Source organism: Crinia signifera, chromosome 19 (assembly GCF_055691185.1).
Source record: "Crinia signifera chromosome 19, ASM5569118v1, whole genome shotgun sequence".
In the NCBI taxonomy this organism is placed as follows: domain Eukaryota; kingdom Metazoa; phylum Chordata; class Amphibia; order Anura; family Myobatrachidae; genus Crinia; species Crinia signifera.
This window is the reverse complement of record NC_139226.1, coordinates 25312185-25333426: the sequence shown is the minus strand read 5'-3', so window position 1 is coordinate 25333426 and position 21242 is coordinate 25312185. Positions and strand designations below refer to the sequence as shown.

Sequence of the window (21242 nt, the reverse complement as noted above, 5' to 3'; positions counted from 1 at the left end):
TCAGTAGAATAGTCTCCGGATCCCATTTGCTTCCAAGTGAAGTCTGCAATCTGTGGGGGCAATAACAGGATTTATCCAGAATTCCATCTTTGTGGCTGCACCTGCAGCACCCGGCACAATGACATGTATTGTGTACGGCTGTGGCAGTTGGTTTAAACGTAAATACAGAGATGTTTCCTGGGACACAAATTTTCAGGTCATTTGGCAACTACTGTGTGGGATAAATTTACTAAGATGGGGGTTCCATTGAAGATGGTACAGTATGTTGCCCATAGCAACCAATCAGATTCTGTGTGTTATTTATTTAGCACTTTCTAGAAGATTATAGATAGAATCTGATTGGCTTCTGGGGGCAACATCCCATCTCTGATAGAATTCCAATCTTAGTAAATTTACCCTGGTAATTCCCAAAATAACATCCGACTGTCAATATAATGTCGTTACTGCACAAGATACTGTACAAATGCCATTTAACCTGCTGTTGTAAAACACAGGAAAAGGTTTCATCACTATGTTAGACCAGTGTCAGAAGCAGCCGGTATTGGTGACAGCAGGGACTTGTGCAATTAGTGGTCAGTGCGCTTTAGAATGTGCTGCTGTCCTGTGTGTCCCCCTAGTGGTATTTTCAGGTTACAACATTTTAATAAATGTTCTATTTAGGGCTTAGGAGCAGCAAATGGACAGAGGATTTCTGCGCTCCCAAGGAGGTATATCCCGGGATTTCTGCATGTGTGACAGGAACACCACCCGGGACTGACAGACAGATATCCAAATGGCTGACAGACAATGTCTAGTTCAGCGGTCAATATATCAACACCATATGGGCAACGTGTTGACATGGCAAAGGTCGACGTTAGTTCTTCACAATTTTTTTCCTAATTTTTTATTTGACTTTTCCATATTTTTCCATCCCCGTGGACTTTGGTTTGGAACTGTAAAGTGTGTTGAGCGTAGGGGCAGGAGAAAGGCACCTGGCGAGTGTCACAAACCATACAAGGGGACACAGTATACTAATTGGGTGTCCATGTGCTCAAGTGACAACATTCTGGGAGGCAACGGAGTCATCTGCCGCCAAGCTCCAGCTCTGAAGGGGGCAACTCCCAATTAATTGCTCCAATCAGTAAATTTGTAGCATGTGTCCTCCCACCTAGTCCCTTCACACACACACTTTTTTCTTATTGTTTTATAAACATACATTCTTTAAATGTGATACCCAATATTAGAACCCATGACCAGTGGCGTAGCTAGAAATTTTTCTCCCCACTGCCAAAAAAGATTCCCCCCCCCCCCCCAAAGAAGGGTCTGACAGGCAACCCAGGCAGCAGTGAGTGCTGAGCTGGTCCCGCTCCGTGCATATTTAATGAGCGGGGACCCGCCCTGTGCATATGTAATAATTACATATGCACGGGACGGGGACCCGCTCATTCAATATGCACTGCACTGGGTCCCCGCTCATTAGATATGTACAGGGCGAGACCAGCTCAGCATACACTGCTGCTTGGGTTGCCTGTCAGTTCAGCCAAAGGCGCCCACCACAGACCCCGCTCCCCCAAGCTGCCGCAGGGTCTGCCACATATGTAGCTACGCACTAGAAGCAGACACCTTACTGATTCATCCCGAGAAACCAAACTATACAGTATGAAGTTACTACACTAGTAGCAACATCTATGAGGAGCATTTTATAGGTAGAATCTGCAGGATTAATACGCAGGAGCAAATGGCTCTATCAGTAAGGTGTCTGCTTCTAGTGCGATAGGTCCTGGGTTTTAATCCTGGGCAAAGTAAAGGATAATACGCCACTGGTGTGCCGAGTTTATGGCTAATGCATTTCCATGTGCCTTTTTTAATTACATTTAAAAATAAAAACTAAACCTTTGTACAAGGCTGAAATAGGTATTCTAGAAATAAGGTGTATGTAATCCATCATAAAACTGTTACCGTGGTCCGAATAACGAAGGAACACCCTCCTTGGCTTTTTCAGATAATTATTAACAAAATGAAACAAAAGAAACCAAATCTACAGGGAACATTGTGCCCACAAAACAAAGAGATAGCATCACCCATGTTGGCAGAGCACTTAATAAACAAACCAAAGTACAGTAGATATGTATTTTATCAGCCGAAACTATGCAAATCTGCCAAGTTTCAATCTATGCTTATTCTGTCACGAGATGTCATGATCAGCGCCTGGTACATGACGGTCACCCGTCAGTAACCACTAAGGGAAGACATTACTAAAAAAGAGAAAACAATACTTTTACAAATGAGGGTGCACTCAACTCACTTTGTTTTCTGTGGTTTACGGGCATATTAACTGGTGATCATTTCTATTGGGGTAACAGCAATAGTTTGGAAGAAGTACTCTCCTCAGAACCGGGCCTAACCAATTTGATGCCCAATGCAAGATTTACTTTATGTCACACAGTAGTGTACCTTATTCATATTACATTGCACCGTATTGCTGCTTATACACATTACACCACACCTTTAAACATGTTTTGCCACCTTATTCACCCAATACCACACAGTAGTAGAACCCCTTATATATAGTTTTTGTAGTATGGTGGTATCATCGAAAAACACTCACCTTCTGCTTTTTTGATGTATGGGGAGGACAAGTTTTCCACACAAAAGAGGTCAAACTAAAACAGAAGTCTGTAAGTACCAGCAGTTCGTTGTAAATACCCTCATGGTGAGGAAATGCCTACCTAACGTTTAGTAGATAATTATTAACGAAATAAAAGAAATTCAATAAAATCCTGTGGAACTTTACACCCATGAAACAAACAATGAAAAGAATAACTACTTACGAATAAAGTATAAATCTGGTTCATCAACTGAAACTGAACAAGGTTTAAATTGGAAACCTACCAAATCCTCCTGCCACAGGCATGTTCCTTGATACTCTCCAGCCCTTACACACTAATGCCCCATACACTAACCCATCGGTTCTCAAACTGTGGGTCCTAACCCCAAAGTGGGTCCTGGCCTTCTCAGCATGGGGTAGCGACTCCATGCTGCTGACCATCAGGCTCCTGACTTCTCTGATCTCAGTCAGTGATTCTAGGAGTTTGGAAAATCTGTTGGATTGTATTTTAGACTCCTCCCATCATGGTGTGCCTCCACAATGCTGCCATGTATGTGCTGTCTGCTGACTACACATGTGATGTGATGGGTTATGGTATATCAGACTCCTCCCATCATTCTGTGCCTTCACAATGCTGCCATGTATGTGCCGTCTGCTGACTACACGTGATAGGATGGGTTATGGTATATTAGACACCTCCTATCACTCTGCCTCCACAATGCTACCATGTATGTGCTGTCTGCTGACTATACGTGTGATGTGATGGGTTATGGTATATTAGACTCCTCCCATCACTCTGTGCCTCCACAATGCTGTCATGTATGTGCTGTCTGCTGCCTACACGTGTGGTGTGATGTGATGGGTTATGGTATATTAGACTCCTCCCATCACTCTGTGCCTCCACAATGCTGTCATGTATGTGCTGTCTGCTGCCTACACGTGTGGTGTGATGTGATGTGATATGGTATATTAGACTCCTCCCATCATTCTGTGCCTCCACAATGCTGGGTGGGTCCCGATTTCAAAAATACAAAAGTTGGAAGGTAGGGAAAAAGAGGTCTTTGTTTTCTGGGAGCACCAGGGATAAAGGAATTCACTCCTTTCCATCACCCACAGAGATATTCCCATATACACTTCTTATTACATATGATATATCTGTTCTCAGTGTACAGATCCTCCTATGCTAATAACTAAGCATGAAATGATCTGTATGCAGACAGAAAGAGGAACAGAAAGTCAGATAACACCGATAACGTGTTTAAAAATAAACGTCCTAAGCAGCTCGAATATTACACACAGAGGGAGTTCTATTTCAGATGGGACAACCAATCAGATGCTATATATTATCGGTACTTCTTTACTTTCACGGCGCCAGCATGGCGCCGTGCGTCTGAGTCCCCTTGCGGGGCTCGCTTCGCTCGCCCACGCTGCGGGCTCGGTGGCTCGCTACGCTCGCCACACTATTTAAAATCAACTCCATGCCAACATGGATAGTGGAGGTATGAACTATCCATGTTGGCATGGCGTTAAGTTCCTTTCTTTTACATAGTTTGTGGCGAGCGTAGAAGCCGGAAGTAGCACGGCGCCATGCTGGCGCCATGAAAGTAAAGAAGTACCATATTATCTTCTAGAAGGTTCTAAATAAATAAGTAGATCATACTTTTCTACTTTTGAAAACTAGTTTCAGGGAGATTATAGTTGGTAGTAAAATTTTGCACAGCGCCCCATTAAGGAAGCGTGTAATGCTCCACCCAAAGGGCGTGTCTAGTTCCATATATGGAGAGATTGTGAAGAGAGATTGTGAACATGGCACCTAGAAGCGTGGGTGTGTACTGCTACATCTGAGAGGAATCTTGTAAAATGACTTATATCCAAATGTAGATGATCCCCCAAAGCAGTTAGTAAGAGATACTATACTTGGTAAAGTGTTGGGAAATGGTGCTGATGATTCAATGTAAATGTATCTGTCTCTCATTCCCTTTCTCCCCAAAAATGTAACAGTGTAATGTGGGATAGGTTAAATGAGGGAGATTGCTAGACTAATGAGGGAGAGAGGGAGATTGCTGCTATGACAGGGAGTCTCCTGCGCAATGCAGGAGGGGAGGTAACTATCATGTAACAATGTAATGTGGGCTAGGTGACATGAGGGAGATTGCTAGACTAATGAAGGAGAGAGGGAGATTGCTGCTATGTCAGGGAGTCTCCTGCAGAATGTAGGAGGGGAGGCAACTATGATGTAACAGTGTAATGTGGGCTAGGTAACATGAGGGAGATTGCTAGACTAATGAGAGAGAGAGAGGGAGATTGCTGCTATGTCAGTGAGTCTCCTCCAGAATGCAGGAGGGGAGGTAACTATGATGTAACAGTGTAATGTGGGCTAGGTGACATGAGGGAGATTGCTAGACTAATGAGAGAGGGAGATTGCTGCTATGTCAGGGAGTCTCCTGCAGAATGCAGGAGGGGAGGTAACTGTGATGTAACAGTGTAATGTGGGCTAGATAACATGAGGGAGATTGCTAGACTAATGAGGGAGAGAGGGAGATTGCTGCTATGTCAGGGAGTCTCCTTCAGAATGCAGGAGGGGAAGTAACTATGATGTAACAGTGTAATGTGGGCTAGATAACATGAGGGAGATTGCTAGACTAATGAGGGAGAGAGGGAGATTGCTGCTATATCAGGGAGTCTCCTGCAGAATGCAGGAGGGGAGGTAACTGTGATGTAACAGTGTAATGTGGGCTAGGTGTCATGAGGGAGATTGCTAGACTAATGAGGGAGAGAGGGAGATTGCTGCTATATCAGGGAGTCTCCTGCAGAATGCAGGAAGGGAGGTAACTGTAATGTAACAGTGTAATGTGGGCTAGGTGACATGAAGGAGATTACTAGACTAATGGGGGAGAGAGGGAGATTGCTGCTATGTCAGTGAGTCTCCTCCAGAATGCAGGAGGGGAGGTAACTATGATGTAACAGTGTAATGTGGGCTAGGTGACATGAGGGAGATTGCTAGACTAATGAGAGAGGGAGATTGCTGCTATGTCAGGGAGTCTCCTGCAGAATGCAGGAGGGGAGGTAACTGTGATGTAACAGTGTAATGTGGGCTAGATAACATGAGGGAGATTGCTAGACTAATGAGGGAGAGAGGGAGATTGCTGCTATGTCAGGGAGTCTCCTTCAGAATGCAGGAGGGGAAGTAACTATGATGTAACAGTGTAATGTGGGCTAGATAACATGAGGGAGATTGCTAGACTAATGAGGGAGAGAGGGAGATTGCTGCTATATCAGGGAGTCTCCTGCAGAATGCAGGAGGGGAGGTAACTGTGATGTAACAGTGTAATGTGGGCTAGGTGTCATGAGGGAGATTGCTAGACTAATGAGGGAGAGAGGGAGATTGCTGTTATTTCAGGGAGTCTCCTGCAGAATGCAGGAAGGGAGGTAACTGTGATGTAACAGTGTAATGTGGGCTAGGTGACATGAAGGAGATTACTAGACTAATGGGGGAGAGAGGGAGATTGCTGCTATGTCAGGGAGTCTCTTGCAGAATGCAGGAGGGGAGGTAACTATGATGTAACAGTGTAATGTGGGCTAGGTGACATGAGGGAGATTGCTAGACTAATGAGGGACAGATGGAGATTGCTACTATTTCAGGGAGTCTCCTTCAGGAGGGTAGGCAACTATGAAGTCAATTCTGATTGGTTGCCCATAGCAACATCCCATGTGAAATACAACTCCCATCTTAGTAAATTTCCCCTCAGACTCTCAATATGTTTTTTAAGCTATTAAAAAAAAACCTCATCTTGCAAGTACCTTCCACACGTGCACCAGCTCTGGCAGGTGCAACTAAGGCCTCTGTGGCAGCAGCTATGCATCTGGGAACATCTGCGGCACATTTTATGCAAATGACATCACATAGGCGCCACCCCCTCACTAGTGACCTGTAAATCGTGGTAAGTTACTATAAAATAATATTAACTGTATGTTTCCCAATAGATTTCGAACCATCATAATGCCTCAGTGAGACCAACAACCCAGCTCCTGTAGGTGTGCCTGGAGGTTAATATCAGCTATTATACATCACCTCGGCATATTTACAAAAGGCTGTTTTTTGGCACGCCGCAGATTAATACACCTGTATTATAATGACATCCACCCAGTCACCTCTGGGTCCTATTGTTTAATATCAACCTGATAAGGCCCAACCTGCGTCATATTAAAAAGTGACTGCTACCTTTCAGTTCTCCCTGTTCGGAGTCACTGAGACCAGAATGGAGGCAGCGCACAGCCATGTTCCGACATATAACCTTGGAAGCCTTATACCCTGTTTAATATTAACAGCTTATCATTACTTTTAGCTGCAATAAGGAGTAAGGTGCAAATGGATTATGGGAATTCCCTGAGATCAGAGGAGGAAGTAACCGCATTGTATTTTGTCAAGGGCGATGTCCGCTCTATAAAGTTTCACTCTTTCAACGTGGATTAAATAGTCGGTGCGGTTTATTATTCTGTTTTTTGTTTTTCTTTAAAGTTTTGTTCTACCCAATGAAAGGAAAGAAAAATAAACAATAAGACTATAAAACAAACATTAAAATCAATTACCAGAAAAAAAAGTCTGATTACACAAGTACATCAACATAATTATATGACCACTCTGCACTTTCTCAATATGTACTGTCCTATTAAAACAAACTTCTGTAGATGTCACAATCGCTGTGCGGTGAGACCCTATAATTACGGGAAACACAGTTGGGGTTGCAGCTAGAACCACTTCGGTTATGTGAGTTTTCCCATCATGCACTGGGTCCACGTATACCTGGAGGGGGGAATATAAATCTGTGGTGAGCGAAGCAAGCCCGCGAGGGTACAATCCAGCTGCAACAAAATAAAAAACCTACACCTATATAAAAAGAAAAGAAAAACCGCTGTATGGGCATCTAACTACTTCCGCCCTCACGTCACATCTTACCACAAAACATAAGTGGCTCTAGACTCAACCCTAAAAATAGGGGCAATATAATTGGCCTGGCATAGTAGCAGTCATGTGCGTAGCTGAAATGGGTGTGGTCATAGCTCACAGGGGCGTGGCCTCATGGCATGCTCTTCTGTCTCAGTGTGTTGGGTAGCTGGGTTTCGTGCATTGGGTAGCTGAGTTTCATGCCAGGAGGTGGCGCTGCTTGGCCAGCTCTTGTCTACAGATGCCGTTCAGCCCATCGATCTATGTGGCCAGGCTGTCCCATCAGGCATCCCATCGGACCTTCTGGCATTTGCCCAAATGTCAAATGGGCAGTCCGATTCTACCACAGACTCCTTGCATCAGTGTGATGGGAATCTAAAGACCTAATTTAGAGGTGGTTACTGCTACGTCAGCTCTAGAAGCAGCTGCTGGAGTCATGGGTGTGATAATATGATAGTTTTGGTCTTCTCCTTGTGCACTAGCGTGTGCAGGAACATGCAAGCCCAGACTTGCCTATTTTCTGCACCCCAGCATGTGGTGCAGCAACAGGGCCGGACTGGCCATCTGGCAGTTCTGGCAAATGCCAGAAGGGCCGATGGACTTGTGGGCCGATATTGTGAATTACATCGCTGTAGTAATGTTTCCATTAATGTGGCCATCGCGGCGCCATGTAATTTGCATAATGACGCCATGACGCAGCCGCCCCTATGTAGGCTTATACCAAAGGAATAACTCTGGGAGGCAATAGAGTCATCTGCCGCCAGGCTCTTGCTCCCAAGGGGGCACCTGCGAGTTTGAATTAATTAATTGAAAGCCCTCAATTTCGCTGACTCCTCCTCCTTTTAGGACCTTAGACGTAACACTTTCTTTTTTCAAAATATCATTTTTGCAAGTGTCACACCTCGTATTAGAATCAATTACCTATTCTACTAGAAGCAGATACCTTACTTATTTACTATAAGGTAGGTGGTGGTGTGGTGGTGGGGTGGGGGACCAATTTTTATCTTGCCTCTGGGCAATTGGGAAGAGCTTGTGCCACTGGGTTGTACATGTTTTTGCATTCCCACTAAACCCTTATCCATATGCTTGTTATGAGTAGCACCTTCTGGGTCAGTATCTCTACTACTATGCATGGTGCACATCTCCGCTCCACCCTCTCCACCTCCTTCCTTCACAGAGGAGACATGTTCTAGGCATTAGATCCTCTTCACTTACTGCCTGGTTTTGATGGTCCCTTGGGGGAAGCAGAGCGAAGTGCATGCTTCCCCAGCCCAATCCCACTGCTCCCGGAGCACAAACATCTCCTTCACCTTCAGGCGCTGGTGACCATTTAAAATATGGTGCTGACTTGTAAGCCAATCTTGGCTCGTGAGCTCTGATTGGCTCACCAGATGGTGCAGCATTTTAAATGGTCCCCAGTGTCCAGAGGTGAAGGAGAAGCATGTGTTCCGGGATCAGTGGGCTTCAGTGGGGGCAGTCCAGCAGTTGGGGCGGTGCAGTAGCCGGGCCTGGGAAAGATGTTCCCACAGCATCCCCTTGATGGCGGCCCTGAGGACAAGGGATCCAATCTTGTGTTTAGTATTTGGAAGAGTTGACAACACCACTCAGTGGCGTAAGTTTGTCCCAGTTGCCCGGAGGCAAGATGAATATTGGTGCCTCCCCCCCCCCACCCACCCACCCACCCACCCACACACCCACACACACACACACACACACACACACACACACATTGTTTTTCAAAATATATATTGTCTATTATATTATATATTATATACTGTATATGAATACAGAAAGAGAGAGAGAACACGTAAATATTTCAGAACTCAGCCACAGAAGCAATTTTGTTGGCTTTCAATTAATGGTTTTAAACTGGCAGTGGTGGAGAGGTGCCCCCTTGAGAGCAGGAGCCCGGCAGCAGATGACTCCATTGCCTCCCAGACTTCTGCCTCTGACACCACTTGTCACAGAGAAAGAGCCGACACTACACACAGCCCAGTGTCAGTAGGCAGCCGGCATCTCTGAGGTTGCTGGGCACACCCCGGAATCATGGAACAGAGATCCTGGGGGTCTGCAGCTCTGGCGGGGGTAGAGTAAGATGTCACCACTGCCACCACTACTTACAATAGTCTATCTTCTAATTCAGTTGATAATGATCTAATTTCTCTTTCCTCACAGATACAAAGGAATATACCCTTGTACACGACTCTTATGCTACACAAGAGCTGAAAAGTGATTTTGTTATCCGTGTGAATCATGTCTGTGCCCTTGAGGTAAATACCAGCCGGCGATACTGTATTTACTTTGCATTATTATTGGAGCTAAGAGAGCAATTATAATTATTGTCTGGTTGCCAGGCCTGCTCTCCGAGGACAGACAGCGCCCTCTATGGGCTGCTGCATTTAATGTTCTAGGATAGATTGTCAGCCCGTGGGAGCCCAAGTGGTCATGGTTTCTTCTGAAGGGAACACTTAGAACCCATTGTTTTCTCCTTATCTTTGTGCTGAGCATTCATTCATAAATAGTTCCCGTGTTCAGCCAAGCACTAATTGTATTACATGCACCTACTGTATCCGTGTGCTATTTATTCTTATATGGAATGTAAATCAGTTCCTCTATGTAACAATCACTTCTATGGATACTGGGGTTTATTCTAGTTCATTCTTTCTGACAAAATCCTTCGTAGATGAACAAAACCATGTGCACTGCAGGGGGGCAGATGTAACATGTGCAGATATAATTAGATTTGGGTGAGTTATTTTGTTTCTGTGCAGGGAAAATACTGACTGCTTTATTTTACACTGCAATATAGATCTCACTTTGAAGAAAAACCCCACCCAAATCTAATTCTCTCTGCACAAGTTACATCTGCCCCCCCTGCAGTGCACATGGTTTTGTCCATCTAAGAAGGATTTTGTCAGAAAGAATGAACTAGAATAACCCCCACTGTGTGTCTTCTGCATACGCGCCAGGAACCGGAGCAGTGAAACGTTTGCTATCGGCGCCAACAATAATATGCTGCAAGTCTGTGTGTATGTAGCAAATAACACAAAGGGGATTTGGTCATATTTTGTTCAATACACTTAAGCTTGTGGCAACATAATGGGACCCCATATCTCTGCAAGTGCCTACACTAGCCTACAGTATATGCGCAGTGCCCTATTACATTGCAGTTACATGTACTCACCTCACCAGGGGATGCTCAGGAGGAGAAGCTGCAGCTTAGTTCAAAATTCAAATAGGGGAGCCACACCCAGAGCCATTCCAAAGTAACTCAATGGCAGTTGGGTGTTGCTTCCCTATTTGTGCTGCAGCCCATCCTCTGGAGCCGCCAATGCTCACCTCCCAGATACAGAGGGGGAGGTATGTTGCCATTTTGATAGTCAAGAAGTTGACCACTATTGGTAGACAGGCAGGAGGTCAATACATGAAAAACATGTTTTTTTGGTTTGTTCATACTGCATTACCATCCCACTGGGCATAACAGGAGAATATAATCATGTGCTGAGCAAGGGGACACATGACACTAATACACTAGTGCGGTCAGGGCCGGCGCCACCACTAGGCAAATCTAGGGCGCCGGCCACTGGAGGGTGGCATTTTGCCCCCCCGTGCCGCGGGGGTGCCTGTCCTGCGGCGCTGTGTATTTAAAGCTGGCGGCGGCAGAGAGGGGTCCCTGCAGTCAATAAGAAATAACGAGCGATATCTGCGGGGCTATGCGGAAGCGCTTCTGTTGTGAGAACACAATGTCCGCACGCTGATTGGCTGAGATTCAGCCAATCAGCGTGCGCCGTGCGGCCAGTGTTTTCACAACAGAAGCGCTTCCGCATAGCCCAGCGGATAGCGCTTGTTATTTCTTATTCTTATCGCCGCCAGCTTTAAATACACAGCGCCGCAGGACAGGTACCCCCCCCCTCCCCAGGCGCCCCTGCCCCGACTCGCCTGGGGCGCTCCGGTGCCTTGCACCGGCCCTGAGTGCGGTGTCCATGTCTGGTTGGTATCATTGAGTCAACCGCTGGAAGGTCCAGCAAGCAATCCCCTGCACCCTTTTGACTGTACCTGGGACACAAGTGACAAGCGGCTGCTCACTGCGGGAAAAGGGGGCACAGGCAGGGCCACCAAGAGAAATCCTGCGGACCTGCTGTTCCAAAGCTGCTTCTAAAGGGGTATACAGGGACAGTGCGCGCTGAAGGCGCGTACCAAAAATTTACGCCATAATGCCCACATTATGCCACATGTCACACACCCATTACATATTATACTACACGCCATAATGCCCATTACACATTATTCCACACACCGTAATACCTATTACATATTTTACCACATGCCGTAATGGCCATTACACATTATTCCATGCACCATAATGCTCATTACATATTATGCAACACACTGTAATGCCTATTGCATATAATACCACACATTTTATGCCACATAAGTTCCGCTTACCTAAATGATCGTTGCTATGGGTTTCATGCTTGATGCCAGGGGTTAACATGCTCTGCCGAGGGGTTAACATGCTCTACCCAGGGGTTAAAATGCTCTGCTCAGGGGTTAACATGCTTGTTGCCATGGGTCAACATGCTCTGCCCAGAGTTACATGCTCTGTAATGGGTTACATGCTTTGCCGGGGGTTAACATGCTTGTTGCCATGAAGTTACAGTACATGCTCTGTCAGGGGTTACATGATGACTTCAAGAGTTGGATCTCAGCCCCAGCAGCATGCATGGAGGCAGCAGGCACAGAGCACACCCTACCCACCTTCCACCTTGGAACACAGTGACCTGGACATGAGTGGGGAACCAGGTCTGGGACTGCTGGGCTGGAGACATGGCACCGGCACCTGCTGCAGCTGGCGGCAGCTGGGATGGGATTGTGGGGAGTAGGGCAGGCAGGAAACTATGGAGTGGGCAATACTCCCATGGGAGTCGGCCTTTCTCTGTCCCAGCTCCTTCCGGCACCCAGGGACTACATACTACATACCCGAAGTATTCAAATATCCTCTTGTCGCCGAGCCACGGTAAATTCCTGAGTCATGTGGTGGGTTCTCAACAGGCCCTGGAACCAGAGAGCAGAATGGTGCTCAGAAGGACCTCTGTGATGCTGCCGCCCCCACGCCAGCCCACGTCCATGCTTCCTCTGCCGCCGCTACACAGCTCTGGTGCGCTCAGACCCAGCGCACTTGCCACCAAATAAAAATAAACTGTGTGTGTGTGTCTGGACCCAGGGCCCCCTGACAGGCCTGGGCCCGGGTAAACTGTACCTGCTCCCCCCCCTCTCGGCAGCCCTGGGCACAAGAGGCAGGGACATACAGTATGCACACCGCTGTAGGGAGCAAGCAGGAGACCTACCGCAACGGGAGCCTCAGCACAGAAGACGAGCTGCAACTGATGGAGAGGGGGGCACATGAGACGCGCCACTTCCAGAGCCGGGTCCCAGGAAGCCGGGGCACAGGAGACTGGAGACCAGACATTGCCGAGGAAGGTGAGAGCAAGACCTGCTACAGGCCAGCGCTGACCCACTCCCTCTCCACTCAGTACCTCAAGGTACTGTAGGTCAATGTAATAAGGATCTTCCTTAAATCACCTCTACTATGCCCTAAGGGGCATATTAGTGACAATGTGAGTGGGAGCCCTTTTAAAATTTTGCTATGGTGCCCACAAAGTTCTAGTTACGCCCCTGTGTCGACCTTCTGCCGGTCGACCAATAGTGGTCGACCTATTAACTGTTAACCTTATGCTTGGTGACCTAGGAGGTTATTCTGGTTGACTCCACCAGACACCGCCCCGCATGGCCACCTGCATGGCGCTCGCCCCCCCTCACATGCCGTGACCCCCATAGGCATGCAAATGGATATTTTGCATAAACAGCCATTCGCAGCCTTGTGTGCAAGGACAAAATCATTTGATGGTCAGCATTCAAAACAGCATCAGATCCACATTGGGACCATGGTGCTGACCAGTGGCGGCTTCAGAGGTGGGGCTGCAGCACAGTTCAACATTCGAATAGGGAAGCCACAGCAAACAACTGCCATTGCAAACTGACTCACTGGCAGTGGGTGTGGCTCCCCCACTGGTGCAGATCATCAGACATCTGAGCCTCATCAAGGTTGCGCATTTGTCTTGATTATGGTGAGGCCAGTTCTAGATGACTGTCCCATTCAGTGAGAACGTTGCTCTAATACAGTCATGTCCAAACTATAGCCCCCTAGCTGTCCCATCATGCCTTGCCAGAGTTTTGCCATTAGGGAATGCTAACACCATGGCAAGGCATGCTGGGATGTGTAGTTTCACAACAGCTGGAGGGCAATAGTTGGACATGCCTGCTCTAATTGTATGGACACGTAGAAGCTACTGTAGGTCTTCCTTTACACTGCTCTGCTTATGAAGGGGGAGCAGCCTAGCATTTGCTACATCCTATAGAAATCCTTTGGCCCTGGCATGAGTCCATAAGGAGAATGCTCACATTCATTCTGAGTGGTTACCACTTGTTTGCCTTAGCAACCACAGTCCTGTCAGTCTCTGAGATCCTCTCATTAAAAGGAAACATAAAACAATAGAATTGTGCTCAGCGGTTTCCTGGCTATACTGTATGTGACTTGTTAGTAAAGTAGAGATCAGTTTAAGAAAACATAGAAAACCTGTGATCCAGTCCCTATATAGACCCTGCTCTCTCAATGGTAACTACTTATACCCCTTTCAGACATAAGGCAAAATCCCAGGTTTTTGCACATGAACGGCCATCAACTCTGGATATTTGTATGTTTGAAAGGGTCAACCCGGGTGTTAAAACCCAGGTCTCCGACCCTTCTTTTTACCTGGGTTGAGGACCCGGGATTTTAGACCCGGGTTGACCCTTTCAGACATAAGAAAAACCCGGGTTTTTCAGCAAATTACTGGGTAGAACTGCTTCACCCGGTAATTTGCTGCTGTAGGTGTGAAAGGGTGCAGGCTGCACCCGGGAAAATGACCCATCAGTCAAAATGCCGGGTAATTCCAGGGTAGTATGTCTAAAAGGGGTATTATTAGCACTGGCAAAAGAGCGCTGAAGGAAGGTTTACTGTATAATACCCCTTTCAGACATGAAACCCGGGAATTACCTGGCATTTTGACTGCTGGGTCATTTACCCGGGTGAAGCAGTTCTACCCAGTAATTTGCTGAAAAACCCGGATTTTTCTTATGTCTGAAAGGGTCAACCCGGGACCTTTTCAGACATACCAAAATCCTGGGTTGATGCGCGTTCATGTGCAAAAACCTGGGATTTTGGAGTATATCTGAAAGGAGTATAAATAACATTTTAATTGCTGAGAGACAGACAATGGGGAAAGTGAAGGTAAGTATTTCTGAAACAGCTGTCATAAGTATAAGTAAATCTGGGCAGATTCCTCACTTTTCATTTCATAGTAACATAGTTTGTGAGGTTGAAAAACAGATGTAAGTCCGTTGAGTACAACCTCTTTATAAAAATATACTATAGTTCTGCTTTCTCCAACATTCCCTGAGCCCTTGACGGATGCTGTATTTACCCTACAGGACCTCCGACTATGCATTATAGTTAATAATACGGTACTGAAGGGGTGGTTTCTACCCATGGGCTGCAGTGGTGGTGGTTTCTACCCAAGGGCCATGGGCTCTGTGATTGTTCCTTGGTAGCTGTAATCTGTGTTTGCACAATGCAGATGTGCCATGGGCTCTGTGATTGTTCCTTGGTAACTGGAACCTGTGTTTGCACAATGCAGATGTGCCATGGGCTCTGTGATTGCTCCTTGGTAACCAGAACCTGTGTTTGCACAATGCAGATGTGCCATGGGCTCTGTGATTGCTCCTTGGTAGCTGGAATCTGTGTTTGCACAATGTAGATGTGCCATTGGCTCTGTGATTGCTCCTTGGTAACTGGAATCTGTGTTTGCACAATGAATATGTGCCATTGGCTCTGTGATTGCTCCTTGGTAACTGGAATCTGTGTTTGCACAATGAAGATGTGCCATTGGCTCTGTGATTGCTCCTTGGTAACTGGAATCTGTGTTTGCACAATGTAGATGTGCCATTGGCTCTGTGATTGCTCCTTGGTAACTGGAATCTGTGTTTGCACAATAAAGATGTGCCATGGGCTCTGTGATTGCTCCTTGGTAGCTGGAACATGTGTTTGCACAATGAAGATGTGCCATGGGCTCTGTGATTGCTCCTTGGTAGCTGGAATGTGTGTTTGCACAATGAAGATGTGCCATGAGCTCTGTGATTGCTCCTTGGTAGCTGGAACCTACTGCTTTTTATACGAAGACCATACAAAGTCTTCCATTACCTGGTGTGCAAGGCTCTTACAGAGCCACAAGGCACATTGTGTGCGATTCTGATTTACTCACTACATAGCACTTTTGGCCCCATCCCAATGTTTTGGGGACTCAGCATGCCAATGGCCTATTATGCACATCTGCAACTCCCTTTTGCGAATGACATGCATAGTTGCCGAGCCCTACACAACAATCAGGACGGGCTGGGGCGTACCGCAGCAGGAATGAGGCTTGCCCATGGGAACACCCTTCATTTTATGGGCATTTCCATGGGTACGTGGATGGGCCAATGCCTGCGGGGGAACATCAGCCGTCCATGCCGTCTTTGTCCTTCTGCACGCAAATAAAAGTCGTTTTCATTGACTTCTATTCGCGAAGGCAGGAGAAATCATTCGATGATCGGTGATCATGTGGAGGCATGCAAGGGGAAATGCTTTTGTTACACATTTCCTCACAGAGGAATCAGTGGGGGGAGGGCAGATATTCGGTGGGGTGGCGTCTTAGAGGCTCGGTAATCTATGATCCTTGCAGCTTACCAAGCCAACCAGAATGACCCCCATTGTAACCACACAGAGGAGAAAATAATATTACCAATACATTTTTGAAAACATAACAAAAACACTTTTTGTTGATCATCTTTAATATAACAAAATACTGGCAGAGAACTTTTAATATAACACTTCACATGTTATCAGGGGTTGGGAAAATAACTTACACAGGAACGCGATACAGAGCCCGTCACACTACGCTGCCTCCCGTGTCATTAATAAATCCCCTTTGTATAGTTCATTTGTGTGTTTGGTCTCACTTCCACTTTTACTACGTAATGAAACTTTGAAAGCATAGACATGTAAATGGAACACATGTTCAAATATCCGCAAAAAAAAAAATATATATATATATAAAAGTAAAAGTAAGCTGTTTTTCCTATATTGGAATGGAACTTATAAAATACAATATTTATTTTGAGAAATGTTAAGTTTATAGGTTTTACCATGTTCGAAAAGTCTCCAAACATTAATCCACTCTGCAAATCATCACATGTTCAACTACTAGGAATAGGCCAGAAATTGATTTACTTGACCAATATTATCACAATCATTCTATTGATCGTTACTATTATCACACTCTGCTGTCTTCTGTATCGATCTTTAAGTCCAATTTTGGGTAAATCTGAGTTTTGGGTGCAATAAAACAATGTACCATACATGGATGCCTTTTAATAGCTGCAGTACAGTACTTGTCCCATATGATCATCTGCAGGTTTAATTAAATAACTTTCCAGCAATCGATATCTTACAAGAACTGACTTCAGATTGTGAGCTTCACCCAGCTTTATTAACAAAGTGAAAAAGCACGCAAATAGGCAATATCATGCTGCACTGCAGGTGGGGCAGATGTAACATGTGTAGAGAGATTCGATTTGGGTGGAGTATCTTCAAAGTGAAAACTAAAATGCAGTATTGCATATATATTGGATGTTTAATTTATCGGCTGATATAAGGATGCAACATCGGCCAGCATATACGAGCGATATATATCTGAACAGCATCATTCACAGGTACAGTATATCACTATGGCTGTGCAACACAGCCAATGCCTGATATATCTAAAGATATATCTGCGCATCCTACTGGGTGTACGGGGGATCCGCCGACCACCCGTACAGCCGTGCTGGTAGCCGCTGGTGATTGACAGCTCACTGGGCACCCGCACATGTGGGATGCAAGTCCTGACGGATCAGGCAGCGTGTTTGGAGAACATGGTACCTGATCCGTCAGTAGCTATAACTTCCAATCGATTGATCTGCAGATATATCTGTTAGTGTGTACCCAGCTTAACATCTATGGGCTACATGAAAAATTAAGAATGCAAAAAAAGTGCAAAGCAAAAACAAAGTGATAAATCTTGACTGGCTGTTTATCACTCTCCATTTTATCACTTCTGAAGCTTAGAGAATCTGGCCCTATGTCTATTATTTTATAGGATGCTATAGAGCAGTGATTTTTAACTCGTGGCACACCAAACAAGATTTTAAAATTGCCAATTCACCTCTTTAGACCCCCCACAAGGTAAAAACCCATTGGCACCCACAGGGAAAAAAAATATTGGCCCCATATGAAAAAAAAAAACAATCACACTGGTCCACACAGGTAACAAAAATAAAACAAATTGTCCCTCACATGAAAGCAACAGTCAGTCCAGTGAATAAGCAGAACTGGTGGTGGTGGCTGTAAACTGGTGTGGACAGCCCTGGTCACTAGTGTGTCATGGCACAGTGGCTGAAAAATGCAGAGAACTGATAGATTGGATCTGATTGGTTGCTGTGGGCAACATCAACTGTTCATTTTTACAACAATTTTGTACATTTACCATTATGGCTCTCTTTTATATGGAATTATGGAGAGTACCTTGGCTCTTTTGTAAAGAAATGTCAAGGTGAAACCCTCTAATCAGATTAGGAACACATAAAAGAAAAAGCTAGATCAGAAAGGTGCGTAGACGCTATATTACCCTATTTAAAAAAATAAAATAAAAGACTAACACTGTCTCCTTGCCTCTATGGGGGAAATTCAAGTGTTTTGAACCCTGATGTTACAGTTATGTTGTTCAATCCTTTTGATAGGTTGGTAACTAGTACTGGAATATAAACAACCAGGTGTAACAGAGATGCTACCTGTATACGCTAACTGGCGCTGCTCCAGATTCCATTCTAATGAAAGAGGGGGCCCAGAAACTAGTTCCAGAGCCTGCACCTCTATTACACCTGTTGGGCCGACTTTACATATACATTTTAAGTCTACGAAGCAGAGCACGTACCTCAGTCCTACAAGGCAAGTGCTGGCTAGTTGGTTTATATGCAGTTGTGTCTTTATACACCAAGCCTCCATACTTCATATGGAGCAAGATGCCAGACACAACTAGCAAAAGTCCAGGGATAGAACCGAATATACTGTACACACACACACACACACACACATACATATCTATCTATATATCTATATCTATCTTTCTTTCTTTACATATTTCTAGAAAAGTAAACCCATTTATCAACCAACTTTTGCAGTTGGAGTTTAGAGGTTCTTATGCCATTGCAACAGTGGGCAAGTTGTGCAAACAATTGTAAGCCAAACAAGCATAACTTTATTGTGTGAGGTCTTTGACTAGGACGTAACTACAATCGGTACAGGGGGTGCAGCCAGGGCCGCCATCAAGGGGGTACAGTGGCACAGCTATCCCGGACCCGGACACTCTGACAGAGAGGGAAGGGCCTGGGAAACTATTCCGTCCACCGCACCCCCTACAATCATGCCTGACTGCCTCCTCTGAGCTGCCCCCCACCGCTGCTGTGGGGCCCATCTCCTCTGTGTAAGTTGCCTGTGTATATCACCATTGGTTGGTACAAAGGGGCCGTTACAAACCTTTGCTATGCGGCCTACAAATATCTAGTTACGCCCCTGGTCTTTGATATACAGCATATGTAACTAGATTGTACTGCAATTGCATTACATACTATAATACATTTAATGCATTTGTGTTATTGTGATTGGTTGTAAATATCCAGCATTGTCTGTAAAACTTCTTTCTTCTGGGTGAGACTCTGCAATAACCTCACCTGAAGATGTCCGAGTAGAGTTTCTATAATGGACTAAAAGCTTGGGACCCATGTGCTCAGTATACCCCTACTGGCGTACAATAGAGGTTATTGGAGATACAGTTCCATAAAAATAAATTCTAGTTTTAAATATAACCCAAAAAACAGTTCAGCATTTTGTTCATCTCCTATTATTACAAAGGTTCCAAACGATGGCCCCTTCTCCAGGTAAAGGCTGCTGCCATCCCTTACCTGGACACTAGAGGGCGCTGCTGGCTATGGATTACTGTTATGTGGGAATTTGCAGGATAAAATATGCACACAAAAAAGTCTTGTTTATAACCTTTCATAGGAGAAGCTCAGTACACAAGTAAATAGCAGCAACAGACACTGACACATTTACGTTATCCAGCAACAGTCCACATTCTGCATTAGCCAGGAGCAACCTGAGTTTAGTTTGACAAATGTTATATGTTACCAATCTTCCAGACAACTCTGTGGCCATTTCTAGCGGAGACATATATTGTGTGACACTGGCCCATTATAGCTCATGACCTGCTGGCACTAAGCTTATCCTGAGAGTACCAAAGGGATCATTTCATACTTCCGACAGATGCAAGAGGATGACTGCACCTCAGATCCTGTTGCCAGTTTGTAGAGACTTAAACATTGCAGCTTGTAACATTATTTCCCAGTCAGGCAGCAGGGCTCACTGTAATTTTAATTCTGAGTAAACCGTGTTCTCAGGAGCCGGGGCCCTTTCAGCGCCTCTATTTTCATACACCGAGTCAGGCGGTTGCTAAAAAAGAATATAAGCACAGGTTGTAAAAACAGGAAGTGGGGTCCCCAGATTATTGACTGTCTATAACGTACTGTGCATACACAGGGATAGCAACTGCTGTATTTTTCTCATACTTGTATACTTTTGAAAAATAACTTCAGCATACCCTCCCAACTGTCCTGATTACAGCGGAACAGTCCGGCTAATTGCAGAGTGTCCCGCTGCCCCTCCAGTGGGCCACAGTATCCTGTGGGGGGTGCCGGACGGGTTCCCGACAGTCGGGATCCTGACAGTCGTTTACCCGACGACGGGATCCCGACTGTCAAAATGCCGACACCCGGGTGCCCGACGCCCACCCGCTATTTTCCCTCGTGGGGGTCCACGACCACCATAGAGGGAGAATAAGATAGGTGGCTCGAGTAGCGAGCCACCATGCCCATAAGGGGCTTTTTTGCACTCGCCATGCTGTCTGACTCCGGGCAGTCGGGATCCCAACTGTCGGAGTCCCATACCACACCCCCTGTGGGTGGGGGTGTCGAGATCACTGCTATTCTGCTTCTGCGTAGCATCTGGTGATTGGAGAATAGATCATACTTACCAATTTTTTTTCACTCCTCTCCGCAGATACTGCTGCCAGGAGGGGCGGGACTTGGCTGATGTCAGCAAACCCCGCCCCATGTCACTCAAATTTGCGGGTTCACAGATTGGGGGAAGGGCTAAAATGACTCGAAATGATGCGATTTGCAGCATTTTAGCCCCACCCCTATGCTGCGGACCCGCAAAATGGCGGACTAGGTGTCGCATTTAAGGGGGGTGTGGGGGCTGCCGGGGGAAAGTGGGAGACTTGCGTATCTTTCCGTGGGGGGCTAGAGGGGGACCAGAGTTTCGGGAGCCTCACAGCCATTCCGGGAGGGTAGGCGGCATGGAATAGATGCCATGCCAGTGGCAGATTACCCATGGGGCAACAGGGGAGGTCGCCCCAGGGCCCCCACACATTCTAGGGCCCCCACACCCACCACCCTGCTGCGGTGGCGGGTGGGTGCCTG

General features: G+C 46.0%; 1 protein-coding gene across 3 annotated transcripts in view; it reads right to left on the bottom strand.

Moving 5' to 3' along the window:
* Positions 1–16442: 16442 nt before the first annotated feature.
* LOC146042253 (cell adhesion molecule CEACAM8-like) overlaps positions 16443–21242 on the bottom strand; it is a 103309-nt gene continuing 98509 nt past the window's right edge. For all 3 annotated transcript variants that reach the window (XM_083162179.1, XM_083162180.1, XM_083162181.1), the window contains one exon: positions 16443–20214. In XM_083162179.1, coding sequence (XP_083018305.1) covers positions 20125–20214 — 90 coding nt within the window. In that variant the 3' untranslated portion in view covers positions 16443–20124. The remainder of the gene's footprint in view (positions 20215–21242) is intronic.